The sequence below is a fragment of the Dasypus novemcinctus genome, chromosome 18 (genome assembly GCF_030445035.2).
Source record: "Dasypus novemcinctus isolate mDasNov1 chromosome 18, mDasNov1.1.hap2, whole genome shotgun sequence".
Classification (NCBI taxonomy): Eukaryota; Metazoa; Chordata; class Mammalia; order Cingulata; family Dasypodidae; genus Dasypus; species Dasypus novemcinctus.
This window is the reverse complement of record NC_080690.1, coordinates 41,150,490-41,168,651: the sequence shown is the minus strand read 5'-3', so window position 1 is coordinate 41,168,651 and position 18,162 is coordinate 41,150,490. Positions and strand designations below refer to the sequence as shown.

Below are 18,162 nucleotides of genomic sequence, written 5' to 3'. Positions count from 1 at the left end.
AATGAGGAAAGTCGCCAGCCACAAATGAGCAGAAACTGCCTGGTTCTGATGCTATAAAGTCCACGACAACCTAAACTGGTCCACACCAGGGTGGCGTGAGGAGCACCTGGAAGGGGGCCAAGAGCTTCCGGATGCTGGAAAGGTTGGTAACTTGATCTGGGTCTTGGTTGCCCAGGTGCGTTTGGTTCATGAGAATCCATGGAGCTGTGAATTTTTCTAAATGCATGCAAGAAAGGATTCTGCACAATACCCTGTTGGCATGGCTCTAAGAAAAGGAGAATTGGGGGGGGGGTAAGTAAGGGTTCTCACAGCTCAGAATACACAGGGGGTGAAGATGGTCACACTTCCACCAAAGCCCCAGGCTGCCCAGATACCAGGAGCTCTCCAAGGCCCTCACAGCCAAACCCACCACCCCTCGCACCAGTCCCTGCCCCTCGGAAGCCCGCTGTATGCACCCTGACCACGGGGGCAGCCCCAGCTGCCAGCGGGCCACACCTGTCCACGCAAGGTAAGGAAAACTCCACCACTGCCCTGGCTACCTGCAGCCAAGTGTGGACACTCTGAAAAGCTCCCCTTCTAGAAAAGCTGAATTTCCCAAAGTCCAATACCACTTGAAGAGGAATAGAAAAAGTGCCAAAATAACTCTGAGGAATTCATCACGTTTAGTGGGGAAATGTGAGCAGTTAAATCTATTCAATGTCATGACATACAAAATTGAGGCATAATTGCCCCTGAGTGCTTGACAACTGGAAAGTGCTTCTTTTCAGAAACGGAGGGAAATTTATGCTCGGAAATGGAAGAGATTGTCAAAAGTCTGATTATAATGTGAGAGGAGCTGCGACAAGAAGGCTCGGATGGAGCCCACGCTCTGGCACGGGCGTTTTCACTCCCATTTGAGATGTCGCAGAAACTGCAGCGGCGACTCCGGCTGTTGCCCTCAGAGCCATTGGAATGATGATTGGAGCCACCAGTTCTGGCCCCCTCCCCGCGGCCCCAGCGTGGCCGGGAGGAAATGGTCTCTTACCGATCATGTGGTTGGCAACGTGGATTTGGATCTCTCTCTCGTTCTCGAAGGTCATCTGGCACTTGATGCACTGGTATGTCTTTTTCTGTTTGGGAACGAAAAGGAAAGGAATCAGAGAGTCGGGAGTAGAAAACAGTAGAAAGCCAAAGTCTCTGGGCAGCTGAGGCCAGGATTCCCAGGAGGGCTCTAGGCCCCTTCCAGGTCTCTCCAAGCGTCCTCTCCCACCTCCCTCTGAATGCAGTTCTACCAGCCTGGAGGACGAGCATCAGGTCTCTGCGCCACCTGGGAAAACAGCCCCATCCAGAGGTGGGCTCATGCCAGAAGCACACACAGGAGTGAGGGAGGCTGGCCTGCTTGCAGTGAGCTCACCTCCATCTACCCACCTTCTGCCCACCCACCCATCTGTCTGCCCACCGACCTACCCATTCGCCCACCCATCCATCTTCACTGGTTGACTTGTCTGCTCCCCCATTGCACCAGGAGCACCTGAAGGTCCAGGAATGTGTTTTGTCCACCTTTGGGGTCCCACAACAAGAACAGAGCAAGTGCTCAGAAAGTGTTTGTTGAATAAATGCACAGAATTGCTACATAATATATACCAAATGCTCTATTAAGGCAGGAGGAACAAAGAGAACCAAAGACAACTTTGGACTTGGATCCACCACCTAGCACAGGGTCTGGGCCAGCGTGAGTGCTGTAGACTCATTTAACTCTCATTATGATTATTATGAGTGCTAAGAAAAGGCTGCTTGAATGAATGACTGAACTCAGGAAGAAACCATCGGAGAAGAGAATGTCAGAAGATTCCAGTCCCTAAAGCTGGAGAAAGAGGTTGAGTTGGGGGTGCGGAGGGGATTGGGCTAGAGGGTCCAGCATCACCATGGGCAGAGGGGGTTGTTCAGGCCACAAGAAAACAGCCCCCACCTCGGCTCCACTCCAGGTCCCTGGTCATTGGGAGGAATGGCCAGCAGAACGGCTCCACGTCTAAGTCATTCATTCCCTCTAGTGCACCTCCCCACCCCCACTCCACCAAGCAGGTAAAAGTGCCCTTGATGTTTGAATATTCAAATGGATGGATGGATGAATGCAAGAATCATGCTCGCTGCAGTTTCCATCCGAGGACAGCCCAGGCCCTGTAGGTGGCTCCAGCAGTGGCGGGGGTGGGGGAGAGAGGGGAAGGCTGCACTACCCCCCATGGATGTGCTGTGTGGAAGTCTCTGGAGGCCACAGCCACGGCCAGTCCAGAGCAGTGGGGGAAGGGCCCATGACTGAAGGGATGTGGTTTGCTCCTCCCAGCGGCAGTGAGGGAAGTGGGCTCCCCGTGCCTGGAATCTAACCACCCAGGCCTGGGCGCGATGAGCAGCTTCTGCAAGCACCCTCTGCCACGTGGTCACCCCTGGTGAAGGGATGGCACGGCCGGATAATCAGGCCTTCCAGCTACAGGGACGGGCCCCAGGGGGCTCCCAAGGGAGGGACCATAGGAACTGCTGCTTGGAAGGAGACTGGGTTCACACACACACACGGGCATGGACGCACACGTGCGCACACACACAGGCAGGCAGGCTTGCCTACGTGCACTCACTCCCCCCGGTCACAATCGACACTCAAGACCCTTCCGCACCAACACACTCACACACACAGCAACTGATCCCTGCGACACAGACACACAGATCAGCACCTCAGGGAAGCCCCTCATGGTCCCCCGCTCACACAGCGTGGCACATCCACGCTCACCCCAGACACACCCACTTTGACTCTCCCTGAAGCCCTGGCCCCCACACCCGGCACTCCCAACCATGCCCCAGTTGTACAAGCAGCTTCTGGTACATGTGTGTGCACAGAGCCCCCGATACAAACCCCCATGTACAAGTGTGCATGTGTGCACTCCCACACAAGCACACACTCACACAGACACATACACACACATGTACACACAGTCACACAAGCATACAAAGGCACACATACTCATATACACTCACACATGCATGCACAGGAACACACACGTACAAGCACACACTCAGACATACACACTCACAGGCATACAGAGGCACCCACCCGCGTGCAGGCACACCCACTCACCTACTCACAGGCACACACTCAGACACACACATACACAGGCACACACTCACACGCAAGCACAGATTCACACAAGGCTCAGTAGCACCAACACCCACGAAGGCAGGTATCCCCTCAGGCACCCCCACTAGAGCAGCCCTCCCAACCTTGCATGGGAACCAGGGTGCCCAGGGCACCTGAGCGAGGGGCGGGTCGCTGGACCACGAGGCCAGGAGGCGCCCTCCTGTCTCTCATGTCCCTCCTCCCTCCTACTCCAACCTTGGCCACGCCCCAGCCCTCGGCTGCCCCTGGTGTGCCCCCTTACCCTGCTCCCCAGGCCCCTGCTCGTCTGGAACGTCAGCCCCCACTAGAACGCACTCGAAGCCCCTGTCAGCCGTGAGCCCCTTGCCTGGGGCCAGCCCAGGTGTCCCGAAACTGTACCCCAAGGCCTGCGGCCACGGCTGCCTCCCAGCGCTGCTCCGAGAAACGTCCAAGACGGGCCCAAGACAGAAGGAGGGCCCCCCCGGATGTGGTGGCCTGAAGCCGCGTGTGCCCCCAGGAAGACATGTTCTTAAATCGAATCCACTCCTGAGGGGTAGGACTCTCTGACGGCTACTTCAGGTCAGGTACGGCCCACTCAGGCAGGAGGGGTCTTGATGCTATTGCTGTAGTTCTTTATGAGAGATTGAAGTTCAGACAGAGAGAGAGAAAGCCACAGTCTCAAGAAGCTGAACTCAGCGCAACCTGGACGCGGAGGGAGCGACCAGCCAACGCCGCCACACGCCTTGCCGTGTGGCAGAAGAGTCAAGGATCGCCAGCAGCTGGTCTTCGGGAAGAAAGCACTGCCTTGATACGCCTTGATTTGGACATTTTCCCAGACTCTTACTGTAAGCAAATAAATTCCCCTTGCTTAAACCAAACCATTTCATGGTATTGCTTTAAGCAGCCAGCCCAGGAAACTAAAACACCAGAGAACAGCGAAGACGGGAGAGGGAGGGCGGGAAGAGGGGGTGGAGAGAGGGGAGACAGCAGCCATGGGTGTGGAACTGCCATGACTAGAGGCACAGTCCGCTCTTATTGAGCACCTACTACGTGCCAGCACTCTCTGCACTGGCAATCACTGTTACCCCGCCAGCTCCATGTTAAGGAAGAAGGAAGTGAAGTTTCAAGAGGTGAACATGCTTGCCCAGGCCCCATAGCTGGTGGGTGCTGGAGCTGGGGTTCCAGGCCAGGCGGGCCACCCTGGGGACCCTTGCCCGAGCTGCCCTGTTGACCCAATGCCCCAGACCTCTCTGCACAACCCTGGTCTAGGTGGCAGAGAGCTGGGGCGGCTGGACATAAAGCCTGAACGGGATGTCTGTTTCCCCAGCTGTAGGATGGGCCGTGAGTGCACCCAGTCAGTCCCACCGGCAGGGGAGGGCGCCCGAGGGTCTCACGAGACGCTGGGGGGCCGGGGTCTGCCACGCTGGTGGCAAGGTGGGGTGAGCCTGTTATTACCCATCAACAGAGGGGGAGGGGGAAACCTAGACGCGTCACGCTCCAGCCGACAGCCGCCTCGGCCCCATGGGAGCCCAGTCCTCTGAGAGCTGGTTGCTATGGCTACTCTCCCGAGGGTCCCAGCCTGCCAGCTCCCAAGCCCCTGCGCGGCCCCCTGAGTCTGCTCTGACATGAGTGAGTCCTGGGGGAGGGACCAGGCGGGCTAACGACAGCTGGGCCCCTGCCCCAAGGCGTGCCCAGGCAGGGGCAAGGCCCCGGGGGCAGTTGCCTTCGCTGGGGAGGCACCTGGGCTTTGTCTGGCTCCTTTCTGCAAACGGCCATCTGCCCAGGCCTCCGGGCAGACGTTGCTGGGGCTCTCGGCTCACCCCCTCTTCTCTCGAGGCCGAGGCAGGGAGAAGACCTGCCAGGCCCCCGGAAAGCCGGTTCTGCACGGCTATGGGTCCGTGGGTCTATGGCTTCACCTTCCCCAGACTGCAGAGGTCACAACACGGCTCCTGGGTTGTTGCCACGGAGATGACACAAGAGCCGCTGCCCAGGAGAGCGCCACCCGCGCAGTAGGGACTTTAAGGAGGGGTACCTGCTGCCAAACCGGGGCAGAGGCTGCGTGTGGTCTAAGGCTGTGGGCACAGCTCTGGGGCCAGCAGGGCCCCCAGTGCAGGAGGGGCTGGGTACCTGTGGGGTTCTCCGGGGAGAAGGGGTCCAAGGGTCCAGCCCAGCCATGCTGCCTGCAGCCGGGCTCATGGGGATGACCACCCTGGGACCCACCCCCACATGCACCCTCCCAAGCCCTCGGCAGTCAGGACAGGCTTTAGCCCCAAGGCCACTGAGGGGACACCACCTGGGCTCAGATGCCCTCTCTACTCCTTAAAAGTGGAGGGCTTGGGGCAAACCACCCGCCTGCCCTCTGCCTCCACTTCCCCATCTGTGAACAAGTGCTGTGAGGATGAAACAGACACACAGCATTGGCACAGCAGGCCCCCGTCAGGGTGAGTTGTCATCATAGTGCACAGCTCAGCCCAGCACCAGTTTTACTCACTTTATCCTCAGAGCAAAACACAGAGGTCAGCAGGGAGAATATTCACAACGCCTAATGACTGATGACCAATCAGAGCAGATGCTGGGGGGAAGGATCCAGAAAGCACCCTGGGGCCTCCGCGGGGCGCCCGATCTGGAGGGAGGTGCTATCCCACCCTCCTCCCAGGTGAGCACAGGGCCCAGGAGGCCCAGCTCCAGCTGGCTCCTGGAAGAGCCGAGATCCTCGCCCGGGCCACCTGACCCCAGCACCCACACGCTCCCCGGGTGCAGTCCCGTGCCCAGCCAGGCGGGGAGCAGCCAGGCCAGGCTGGCAGCCGTGACCAGGGCATGCACCGGGCTCTGGTGTTGGGGCCTGGCTCGGCCAGGAGGCCTGAGGCCGGGGCTGCTCCAGCCCCTCAAAGGAGCTCCTTCAAGAGAGGCCTCGGGTCCCCAGACAGACCCGCAGCTCACCCAGAGGCTTCCTGTCTGTAAACAGGGGTACCCGTCTGTAAAACCGAGGGGGGCCAGGCCAGAGGTTGCCAAGGCCTTCCACTGAGGACTCCCCCTTCCCTCACTCTTCCTTCTCCCTCTTCCCTGGACATCCCGGGGTTCCAGGCCCAGCTCCAAGCCCACCCGAGCCCGGCCCCTCAGCAAACGCCCTGTCTTCCGGCAAGCACCTGTGGCAGGTGGCCTTTCCCCAAACCCCACCTCCCTGCCAGGGGCGCCAACAGCGGCCTCCAGGGAAAGAAGCCCCCGAGAACCACTCAGCACCTTCCCGGTCTGGAAACAGATGACGCAAACCCGGGAATCCCCAGGCCCGGCCTGTCTGTCACCCAAGGCCCCGCCAGGAGGAGGCTGGCAGGTCCCAGGCCCACCACCCGGGAACCCCCCGTGCCTATCCCCACCCTTCCCCTGCCTCACAGAAACCCACTGGTTTGGTCTTGCGGCTCCCCCGTCCATGAGCCCCCAGCAGAATCCATGACTGGTTCTCCTTGGCTGCTCCCAGGCACCCCCAACCATAATGGGTGTTCAAGACAAACGTGACGAACGCCTGCACCCATCAGTGAGGCTGCACTAGCCATAACGATGACGCTGGTGATGACAGCAGCAGCTGGTGGTTACAGCTGGCACGACCAAGGCTCTGACCCTCGAAAGTCTACCTGTATATGGACTGAACTGTCAGAAGACTCTGGAGTTAAAACCCAGAGGCACTAAACAACGCGCCCAAGGAGATCAGCAAGCAAGTGAATAAGGCCACCCCAGACCAATAACAAAGAGGACAGCCACAGCTGGGTGCCGGCCACCAGACCAGACCAACGATTCAGCAAGACAGAGACAACTGCCACCCCCAGAGCCCAGATGAGCCTTCATACCCGAGGGCAGAGAGAAAAACGACATCGGCCAAAGGGAGAGGCAACCCGGGGAGTCCACTGCGGAGCCAGGTGCCCAGCCCCCACCCCACAGCATCGCTCCCGGCACCAGGAAAGGGAAGGCCACCAGGCGCGGCGGCTCCTCCGGTGGGCCGCACTTACCCGGGGCACCGGTGACGTCTGGGCGCCTTTCCGGGGCCCCCCGCTCTCCGGTGTGAGGTCGCGGTGGTCCACCTGCACGTGGCTCTCCAGGTCCTCGGCGCTCTCGAACTTGACACTGCACTCGGGGCAGCGGAGGCCGGCGCAGGGCCGGTCGGCGGGCTCGGGCGGGGCCAGGCCGCCCACCTGTCCATTGGCGCTGCGGGCCACGCAGCCGGCGCAGAGGCCGTAGGGGAGCCCGTTGACGTCGAGCTTCACCAGGTCCTGCTTGCTACGGAACTCCTTGAGGCACAGGGCGCACTTGTAGAGCTTCTGCAGGCCTTGGCCGTTGGGGGAGGAGGCGGCCGAGCTGCCCGCCAGCTTCTGCATGTGGAAGGTGCCGTGGATCTTGAGCTCGAGCGTGGAGGTGACGGTCTGCATGCACACCACGCAGCGGAAGCCCGTGAGCGAGTTGCGCAGGTCAGGGTGCATCTGGCAGTGCTCGATGAACTCCTCCTCGCTCTGCAGGGGCATCTTGCAGATGCGGCAGGTGCCCGTGTCCAGGCTCTTGCTGTGGGTCACCTTGTGCTCGGTGAGCGTCAGCAGCGAGGGGAAGCGCTCACCGCAGATAGGGCACATGTAGTGCTTGGCGGGGCCCCGGTGCGTCTGCAGGTGCTCCCGGAGCCCGTTCTCGGAGAAGAAAGTCCGCGAGCACACATTGCACTTGTGGCTGCCCTTGATGAACTCAGCCTTCTTGCGCGAGCCGTCGTCCTCGCCCGGCCGGATGTTGTGGTCCCGCAGCCGGTGGTTCTGCAGCAGCACCTCCATGGTGTAGGCCGCCCCGCAGATGTCGCAGCCGTACATGGGCTCCGAGGCGTCCACGTCGTCCTCGCTGGCCTCGTGGCTGTTGGGTGCCTCGGGGTTCTTCAGCAGCATGCCCTGCAGCTCGGCCGCCTCGGCCTTCTTGGGGGCGGCGGGTGGCACCCCGTTGGCTGTGCCGTTCTCGGCGGAGGCGTCAAAGACACAGTGCTTCTCACGCAGGTGCTTCTCCAGCAGGATGATGGCGTGGAAGGCCTTGCTGCAGAACTTGCAGTTGTACTTCTTGCTGTGCGTGGTGATGTGGCACTGCAACTCCACCTCGGTGCTGAAGGTCTCCCCGCAGAAGATGCACTTGTGCGCCTTAGCCGGGTTGCCCAGGTGGCTGTGCTTGACGTGCGCCTGCAGGTCGGCCTCCTTGCGGAAGTCCCAGTTGCAGGCCGTGCAGCGGTACATCTTCTTCTCATTGCTGTGCTTCACAGCCAGGTGCACCTGAATGGACACCTTGGAGTCGAAAACCTCCTGGCACAGCGTGCAGTGGTACAGCACAAAGGTGTGCATGTCTAGCAGGTGCTTCTGCAGGTCGTCCACCGACGAGAACTGCTTGTCGCAGCTCTCGCACACGTAGTGGGTCGACGTGGTCATGTAGTGCACTGTCAGGTGCTGCAGCAGGGACTCCTGCGAGTCGAAGTCCTCCTTGCACTGCGGGCACGCCTGCTTCCGCAGGAGCAGCTCCAGGTGCAGCTTCAGGTGGGTCTGGAAGCTCTCGAAGTTGGAGAACTTGAGGTCGCACTGATTGCAGGGGTACTCGCCGTTGGAGATGGAGTTGGCACTGGCCGAGAGCCGCTGCCGCTTCGGGGAGGACACCTCCACGTCGGACGAGACGGGGCTCTGCTCTGCCTTGGACTTCTTGCTGTGGGCCAGGGGGATGTTCTTGTGGTTCTCCTTGATGTGCTTGGTGAGTTTCAGGATGGAGCCGAAGATGGGCGAGTTGGTGCAGTAGGGGCAGGAGTAGACCTCCATGAAGGACTGCGTGGGCTGCACGGCCGGGGACTCAAGCTTGGCACTGCCGACGCCACAGTGGGCCTGCTGGATGTGCTCGGTGAGGGAGGACTCGGTGAGGAAGCCCATGGAGCACTGGTTGCAGAAGAAGGCGTTGCTGCCGTCAGGCGGGTTGGCGTTGGGGCCACAGTGGGAGAGGCGGATGTGTTCCTGCAGGCTGTTGATGTCGGCGAACATCTCGGGGCAGTAGTTGCAGTGGAAGGCAGAGACGTTGCCGAACTGCATGACGGGGTAGGCGTGGCTCTTGTGCAGCTTGCGCACATGCTCGTGGAGGTTGTAGAGGGTGGGCAGGGCATCCAGGCAGACCTGGCACGTGTGGCTCTGCTGGGGTTTGTCCGCGTGGATGGTCTTCAGGTGGATCTCCAGCACAGCCAGGCTGTGAAAGTCCCGCTTGGAGCAGTAAGGGCAGCTGTAGACAACCTTGGACCAGCCCTGCCCATCGTCCCGCAGCTTCTTCGGCCCCCGCAGTGGCTTCAGGGTGGAGTCCGGCGTGGAGCCGCGCTCCACGGAGGCACTGGAGTCAGGCGTGGCACTGCTCATGGAGGCCACGCTGCCCAGCACGGGGTCAGGGCTGATGCTGTGGTTGCTGGAATCAGGCTGCCGGTGGCTGTCCAGGTGGCAGTAGACGTCCTCCACTGAGGAGAACTGCTCGGGGCACATGGGGCACTTGTGCTTCTTGTTGGCGTGGGCCTGGTGGATGTGGGCCAGCAGCGTGTTCTCGTCGCCAAAGACCTCGGGGCAGTGGATGCACTGCAGGTCTGCCTTCTCCGAGAGCTGGGGGTGACGCGTGAGCACGTGCTTCTCCAGCTCCTCCGTCTGGCTGAAGGTGTCCTCGCAGTAGTCACACATGAAGTCGTCCTTTTTGGCCTCCTTCTCCGACTTGGCCAGGTGCTCCTTGTTCTTCTTGTGCGCCTGCATGTGGCTCTGCAGCGAGCTCGTGGAGGAGAAGCCGCGCTTGCAGACGGAGCACTTGAAGGGTTTGCTGGAGCTGTGAGTCTTCAGGTGGATCTTGAGGTGGTCGCTGCGGGAGAAGGCCGCCTCGCACTCGTGGCAGTGGTACTTCTTGTCGCCCGTGTGCAGCTTGATGTGCCGATCGCGGCTGCGCTTGTGCTTGAAGAGGCGGCTGCAGTAGGTGCACTTGAACGGCAGCTTGTCGCTGTGGATCTGCTCGTGCCTCTTCAAGTAGCTAAGGCGGATGAAGGACTTGTCGCAGAACTGGCAAGGGTACGGCAGGCCCGTGCCCCCTTCCTCCTCGCCGAGCCCGAGGTCACACCCATCACCGATCATCTGCGTGGGTGACGCAACATCCTTGCTGGAGGGAGACGAGGCCACCCAGGAGAGCTGCGGGTCGTCGTCACCATCTGCAGGGGGAAGGCGGAGAGGAGATTAGAGGCAATTCCCAGGGCCGCGGAGATACAAGGACAGATCCGGCTTCTCGAGAGCTCTGGGGCTGGGGTGTGCAGCTGGCGGCCGGCGGAGGGGTCGGGAGCGCCCGGGGGGGCCGGAAGCCAGGGGACACGAGGTCTCCAGTCTGCGGACGACGTGGCACGGGGAAGCCGACAGGACACACAGGGAGATGCCTCCTCCCGTAGCAGCACCTGCCCGGGGCCCTCTCCCTTGTGCATTCTCCCCACAGGGAGGCAGGTTCCCGGCCACTCCCCTGCTGAGAGAGGGAGGCCGGGGTGGGCGGTGGGGGGCTGGACAAAGTCACTGGAAATGACCTCACAGACATCAGTCCCAGGGGCCAAAAGGAAGACAAGGCCCATCACCTGATCAGGACCTGGCAGTCGACGGGCCCTGCGACTCTCATTCTGCTGGAAAATCTGACCGATCCTTGGGGGACAGACAAACATTGGCAAGGGAACAAATGAAAATAAAAAAGCAGCAGCAGATGCACTTGAACGCAGTGGGCCGAGCTGCACTCTCTGGGGGTGGGGGCTGACGGAGCCAACGCTGCTGCTGGAGGAAGGACACAGAGGCATCACGGTGCAGCCACAGACTCGTGGCTTCCGTCACCCGGGCGGTCAGCAACGGGCTCTTGAGCAGGGACTGTAGTTTCCCAGCCCAAACCATCCTAAGGGGGCTCATTTGCTTTGTTTCCGTCCACCCCCTGGATTTATGCCTGATCCAGCCGGGAGGCCAGGAGACGGCCCAACGGCGACGGTGAAGAGAGGGAGGATCAGGGCCCCAGCGGGCCACAGAGCTCAGAGCCCGGCGGCCCTGGGACCCCCCGCAGTGGGCGAGGGTGGCCCTTCCTGCGCAGACTCCCTGGACGGGGCACCCTCCCACCCACTTCGAGGACGATCAAGCCAACGCTGGTGGTGGCAGGGCCTGGGAAAACAAAGGCACGCAGGACTCCGCGGATAACGCCGGGAAAGTTCCCGCGTCGCTGCGGGGCGGCAGCGCCAGAGCGAGCGAGAGCGAGTTCCGCGGCTCGTGTTTCAGGTCGGGTGGATTTAAAACTTAATAATGAATGAAATGGACCACAGGCTGCTGCGGGCAGGGGAGACACAAACAAAAGCTCAGCTTCCAAGGCACCAACCTTCCTTGGTGACCCTGAGGAAATCAACCGCTGCCCCAGCTCGCCAGCCCCACCTGCCCCGCGTAGCTGCAGCAAAGCCTGCCCTGACCCAAGCCAGAAAGTTCTGGCCCAGGGGCAGCCAGGCCTTGGCTTCTGGAAAGGAAGGGAAGGGAAGGGGCAGAGGCATTCACCAACACGGACATATATGCTTGCACACATAAACACATACACACACGCTCACATGCACACACCTTACACATCGCTCCCAAAACTCAGACATACTGAGCATGCATTTACACTCATGCACAAACACACGTACACCTGCACAATACACTCCCACACAAACTTAAACACACACTATCACAATCACACACATGCACACACATACATACACTCAAAATCACAGAGACAAAAAATGTACCCTAGGTTCCCCTACCCCAAGGCATCCAGTAGCTGGCTGACCCCAAGACTTAAAAGACCTAGCAAAGCCTGGCCCTGGGTCTTGGGGGGATGCTTACACCCACTACCCGGTGCCCACCCTGGCCCCCTGGTCCTGACCGTGTGGAGATCTGCCTGACGCAGCTGGCACCACTGGCAAAGCTCCGCTTGGATGGACGCAGCTCTAGAGCTCCCACCTCCAAGTCCCGCGTCTCCCAGCAGCCTCCCGCCAACGAAGCCTGGCCACCCAGCCCATCGGGGCGCCTCCCAGAGCCCCTCCTGGATGAGGACGCCAGCTCCCCTGGGGGGCCTCACGTTACAGGGCCCTTTGGACGGGAAGGACGCAGCGGCTGCCAGTTCCACGGATTAGACGCGGCGGGAGGCGCCCGCAGCCGCTGCCTGCTAATTCCCAGCTCTTGCCAGCTGGGCTCTGCAGGGTGCAGACAAAAGGGGCCCAAAAAGGAGGAGATGGCTGGAGCTAGGGTGGCTGAGGGGCCTGCTCAGCCCTGGTCCCCTGGCCAGGCTCCACTGGCTCTTTTTTTCATGTCTTAGCTCAGACTCACTCAAGCTCTGTCTCTGGCACTCTGCAACTTTTCACGACCACGGAGGAGACGGGCCCCTGGCCACTCCCAATGTACAGATGAGGAAACTGAGGCACAGCCTGAGTGACTCGCCTGCGGAAACGACTGCTCCAGGGCTGACCCCAGCACACCCAGTTCCCTTCACCATGACGAGGGTCTGGAAGAGCTTCCTCAGGACAAACAGAACACAGCGTGTAGGTGAGAAATCAAGAGGCAACGCCAGCACATGTGACACTTTGGATGCAGTGACAGTCTGGACAGCCTTTGAGTTCCCATGGATGGGGACAACCGGGGCCACCCACTGATTCCTTCCCAGGAAAGGGCCAGGAGGCGAAGCACCCTGAGCTCACAGGGCCCCTGAGCACAGGGCACGGGCTCGAACCTGGGGTCCCAAGGCCCTCGAAAATGGGGTGACGGAAACACAACAGACGCCCTGGTCACGTGACCAAGGCTGGACAAGCATTGCTCTTTTGGCTTTTCCTTCTTTTTTTTCCCTCTGCTGGTAACCACATGAAAAAATATTTACTCTCATTAGTTATCAGGAAAATGCACTGCTTTAATAACAATAGTAGAGTGCCATTTTAGACCCACTGGAAAACCAAAAATGAAAAAAAGATGGAGGATCCCCTGTGTCATAGAATGGGAAAACAGACATAAACTTATTCCAAACTGGAGGGAAGCTAGATTGGTGCTTTTCTCTTGCAGGGCACTTTCATGAAATCTACCAAAAGTGTAAATGGTTACCCGATGACCAGCAAACCTACGAACAGGCATGATCCTAAAGAAATGCTCGCCCATCTGCACAGACGTGCACATCCTCGGGGCCTGCAGAACGACACTGTAAAGAAAGAAAGGGAAGCAAGCCCACCGCCGGGGCAGCTTCTGGGGCAGCCCCCCCAGCAATGGCCGCCTCAGGTGTCCACCGTGCAGGGACGCCCACCTGGGGTCACCAGCGCCCGAGCCCTTCAGGCTGCCTGAGGGCCCGAGGGCAGAGGGTCCCGCCCGAAGCCCCCCTCCACCCAGCCAACGTTCCTCTGACCTTCTCAGGCTGTTTCTCTATCTGAAAAAGGGACTCATCACTGAGGCGTGGGTGAAAAAATTTAAGGTGAAAAGCTCTGTTATTCCACTTACATGAAAAGCCCAACAAAGGCACATCTTTAGAGGCAGGAAGCACATTAACCAGTGCCAGGGACTGGAGGTGGGAGCAAAGAGTGACAGCAAAAGGGCAACAGGGATCTAGTGTTCTAACACTAGACAGTGAATTAGGCTGCACGACTGGAAATTCACTAAAAATTACTCAATTGCACAATTAAAACAAGTGAATATTATGGTATGTAAATAATACTTTCATAAAGCTGTTAAACAAAACCACTATTTGACCAATACAAATACTAAAAACTAAGAGTAATAACTAATAACACTAACGAATATCACTAGTGCTAATCTCAGAAGAAATTTATCGAGCACATGCCAGCACTGTGCTCTAGAGCATCTATGACGGCAGTGAGTTTCTTATCAGCTTCACAAACACCAGATCTGCTGGTTAGCAGGGACGTCCCATTTTAGAGATGAGGACACTGAGGCTCCAGGGTGTAACTTGCCCCTGTTCTCCCAGCCAGATGCTCAGCCTTGTCTGGCCAGAGCACCGGCGGCTCAGAGTCTCGCCGCATCCCCCAGTAGTGCGGGACCTACCCACCCAGGCCCCATACCCACTCTTCACCCGCTAGCCTTCAAGAAGGAGACTCTTAATCTGCCCAGGGCCAGAGAATCATTGTGGGGTTGGCTGGTTGGCTTTATTTCTCTGCAAACAAGTTTCAAAACTAAAGCAAAGCTTATTATTCTAGGAGTGAAAACCTGAGCAACTGCTGAGATTATAATCATCTGAATTGAAATGAAAATAAGGCCCCTTAAATTGAAAAGGCCCAATCAGGGAAAATGGGCATGTTGACATATAAAGCCCCAAACTCCGATTGTCCTGTATAAAGCCTTTTATTCAAATAACATTCAACCTTGGCTGCCGCTGCCTCTCCCCCTCCAAATGCATTTTGCTTTGGGGGCGGGGGGCACTTAGCTTGGTGCTTGAGAAGCAGGCTGGAGGGATGAGCCACGGCCAAAGCCCAGGTCGTATTTGCAGGGATGTCAGCAGCGGGAGAGGGTTTTCTTTTCTTATAGCGATAACACTCTTCTCAGGCTGACTATTAGACAACACCCGTGGACCAATGTTAAAACTCACGTGCTCTGGCAGATGTACAAAAGGGATGTGAAAACAGACAATCCCCGGGTCGCCTTTAACTTGAGCATTGCAGAACCCAGGGAGAAGGTATGTTCAGGAAAAGTCCACTCAACCAGCTACCTTTTTCATTTTCAAGTATATGTTTACACAGATTTTGCTATGGGCCAGGCATTCTGCTAAAAGTCACATGTGCATTAACTATATCATCATCTCAACAACACAAAATAGAAGGATTATTATTTCCATTTACAGATGAGAAAACCAAGACACAGAGAGGCTGGGTAACTTGCCTAATACCACACAGCTTGCAGGCAATAGAGCTAGGATTCAAACCCAGTTAGCCTGGTTCAGAGTTAGTTCTTTCCCCACCTATGTCCCTCTGCCTCCCTCTGTTGGCAGGAGGGGCCATCCAATGCGGGACCCTCGGCTTCCCCCTGTCCCTGGAACAGGAAGGTGTTTAAAAATCCAAAAAAGGTAACAAAGTGAGTAGAAAAATCATTTTCAGAACGGAGATTCAAGTCATTTTTAAAGAGGCCTGGTAGGAAAAGGGCTAGATGAGGCTTTTGCTGTCTACGGCAGGAAGAGAACTGAAATGAGCATAAAAGAGGGAGACATTTCAATAAAAAGGCAATTAAGTGGTAAAAGGGACATTCACTGGGCTTGAGAACACACCTCGCGTGGCCACGCCGGGGGCGTCCACGGAGCAGGACCTGGAGGCCGCAGCAGTCACAAGGCAGCCTGGGACAAACTTCGCCAGGTGCAGACGGGGCGGCCTCCCACGGGCCCACGCTCACCAGGAGCCGCAGCGGCAGGGTCTCCAGGGCTCCTCCTCTCACAGAGACTCAGGTGGTGGCCCAGAGGGGCTGCCTGGCCAGGGAGGGGCGTGGCTAACCCACAGACCACAGAAGGCAAGCTGAGGGTGGACCTTCCCGCAAGGGGAGCGACGGCTGTGGAGAAGAGAGCCTCCATCACCGAAGCTAGGCAAGGGGGTAAATGGTCTCGAAAAGGACATGGAGGAGGGGTCCCTGCAGTGGGAGGAAGGAAGAAGGGAGCCGAGGCCCAGGTAGCTCCAGGTTTCAAGGACATTCGGGGCTGGGAGCTCCATCAGCTCCAGAGGCACAAGCACTGAGCCAGTCCCAGGACTGAAGTTTTCATCCAAGTCTTTGCTGGGGGCCAGGGATGGGGGTCACCCAAGCACATCCCTCCTGGGTCCTGCCCCATGGAAACGCCAGACCATGTAAGGGAGAAGGCTGACTTCAAGCAAGCAAGGAACCTGTGGGAGCATGCACTGGGGGCAGAGGAGAGCACGGGACAAGGAGTCAGTCGGGAGACCTGCGCTTCAGGTGCCTCGGTGGTAAAATGGAAATTTGGAAATCTCGGTCTCCAAATTCCTTCCAGATGATCATAATTGGTCATCTCAGGTCATTCTGCAGCCATGCAGAGTCTCTCCCTGCCCCTACAAAAACCCCCAAAAGACCTGACAATTCATGCAGCCCCATCAAGTCTCCTCGTCACCCACCTATTTCTTTGGAAAAAAAAGAAAATTGCCAAGGAGACTAGTTTCCCACAGGACAGAGCTCTGTGGTGCTCTGGACAAAGCCTCCCTACTGGCCCTATCCAGAGGGCCAGGAATGGAATAGCAATAGCTGTGGCCCTTTCCCAAGCTCAAGAGAACCAGGACCACAGGCTCAGGAACCATCTATACCAATTCCACATGATAGAGAAGGAGAAGCTGAGGCCCAGAGGGAGAAAGTAACTCTCAGGGATGGGGTAGCCTAAAGTAATGTGCTGAGAAAGAGTCTGAGGCCGTTTCTGGACGCAGAGGAAACGAGTGCTGAAAGCAATTGGTGATGTCTGCCATGAGCAGCAGAATGTGGGCGTGCACTTCAAAGGGCCCTGAGCAAATTGAGGGAGGGGTCTCCTGACTCCCGCTGTTAGAGAAGGAACTACTAACCACCAGATTTTCCCTTCCAAGAAAGGAAGTGCCCATCCTCTCTGAAAAGGGAAGCTTTGGGGCAGAGTCTCCAAAATCCTATTGCTCAAGCAGAGATAAGACGTAGCAGATACAGTAGAGCTGGTCAGGGCTCCAGCCAGAGAAAAGGACAGCGCCAATCCCAGCTGATGGTGAAGTCCACCCAGAGTGGGCACAAAGCATCCTGGCATCCTGAGGGACCCCAGGAGAACAGGTCAATGTTCCCCAGAGCCCAAAGTAACAAGAGCTAGAAGACATGAGCATGCTCAGGGCACACCACAGACTGATGCTTCCCACAGAGGCAGCAAAAACCTCAACAGGGGACTTTCCAGACATGAAGTAATGCAAATTCAGCTCAGAGGGGTCACTGGGTGTATTCTTGGTTGTGTCCAACAATCATTATGAAAGCAAAACTTTTAATGGATAAATTCAGATATTTAGCTGAGATTTCCAAGCAAAGGATGAAGGTATGGCCTGCTTTCTTACTGCTTATGAAAAAAAAAAAAATGCAAGAGGAAAGAAAGAAATTGAGAAAAGGGTTTTTAAACAAAAAGAACCCATGAATGGATAGATTTTGGAAATCCTCAGCCTATGCAGATTGCAAGAGATTCACTGTCAGGAAAGCATTTATAGAGAAAAGGCTGAGGGTGTGACTGAACAATCTTTTGCTAAGATCAGAAAACTCAAAAGGTCAGAGGAGTCCATCACACAAGGGCTCTGAAGAAATTAAAGGTATGACTTACAGATGCCCTGGATCAAATGAAAGAGCACGTAGGAATCCGGGGGTACTGTCCCATAGCCGCCTCAGCAGAAGGCTCAAGTACGGAGAGGACTACCTGGGCAATATCTGTGGGGGAGCCCCCTGACTAATGGGGTGAATCTCCTGGACAAACACCGGTGACCCATAAGGTTCTTGAGAATTTTACACCAGCAGAAATGCTGCCAGCTTGGACCCAAAAGGACAGAAAAGGCACAAAACGTAAGAAGGCTGCCAGCGACCCAAAGCTCTAAAGGCAAGAAAAAGGCCTGTAAAACTATCAGCTACAAACATGTACTCTCTTTCATGAAAACGAAAGCCCGCCGCAGAGGATACGGCCTTAAACCCAGTGGGTGGAGTCACAGCCAGAGGGTGGAGCTTCGAGCCCAGAGCACTGGTCTGTGAGCCAAAGTGATTGAAATGGTTACTGGTCTGCATTCAGACTCTGACTCTGCTAGAATCTGTGATTCTGCTAGAATCTGTTCTGCATGAGTACAGGCAAGTACATTCCCTCTTTGTGCTTTCATTTCCCTACCTCTTGAGAGAATCAGATGAATTGGTCTCTAAGAATCTCTGGCACTCGAAGAGTCTGCGATCCATTAGTGATGTCTACCCTGGGTACAGGAATGAGGAATATGAAGCGCAGGCATCCCAGCTTTTGCTAGCTCCAGATTTAGCTGATTG

General features: G+C 57.4%; 1 protein-coding gene across 4 annotated transcripts in view; it reads right to left on the bottom strand.

Moving 5' to 3' along the window:
• Positions 1–18,162, bottom strand: part of ZNF423 (zinc finger protein 423) — a 327,078-nt gene that overhangs the window by 122,569 nt on the left and 186,347 nt on the right. For all 4 annotated transcript variants that reach the window (XM_058280049.2, XM_058280050.1, XM_012521061.4 and 1 more), the window contains 2 exons: positions 7,123–10,337; positions 1,025–1,109 (listed from right to left, as the gene is read on the bottom strand). In XM_058280049.2, the coding sequence (XP_058136032.1) occupies positions 1,025–1,109; positions 7,123–10,337 (3,300 nt within the window). The remainder of the gene's footprint in view (positions 1–1,024; positions 1,110–7,122; positions 10,338–18,162) is intronic.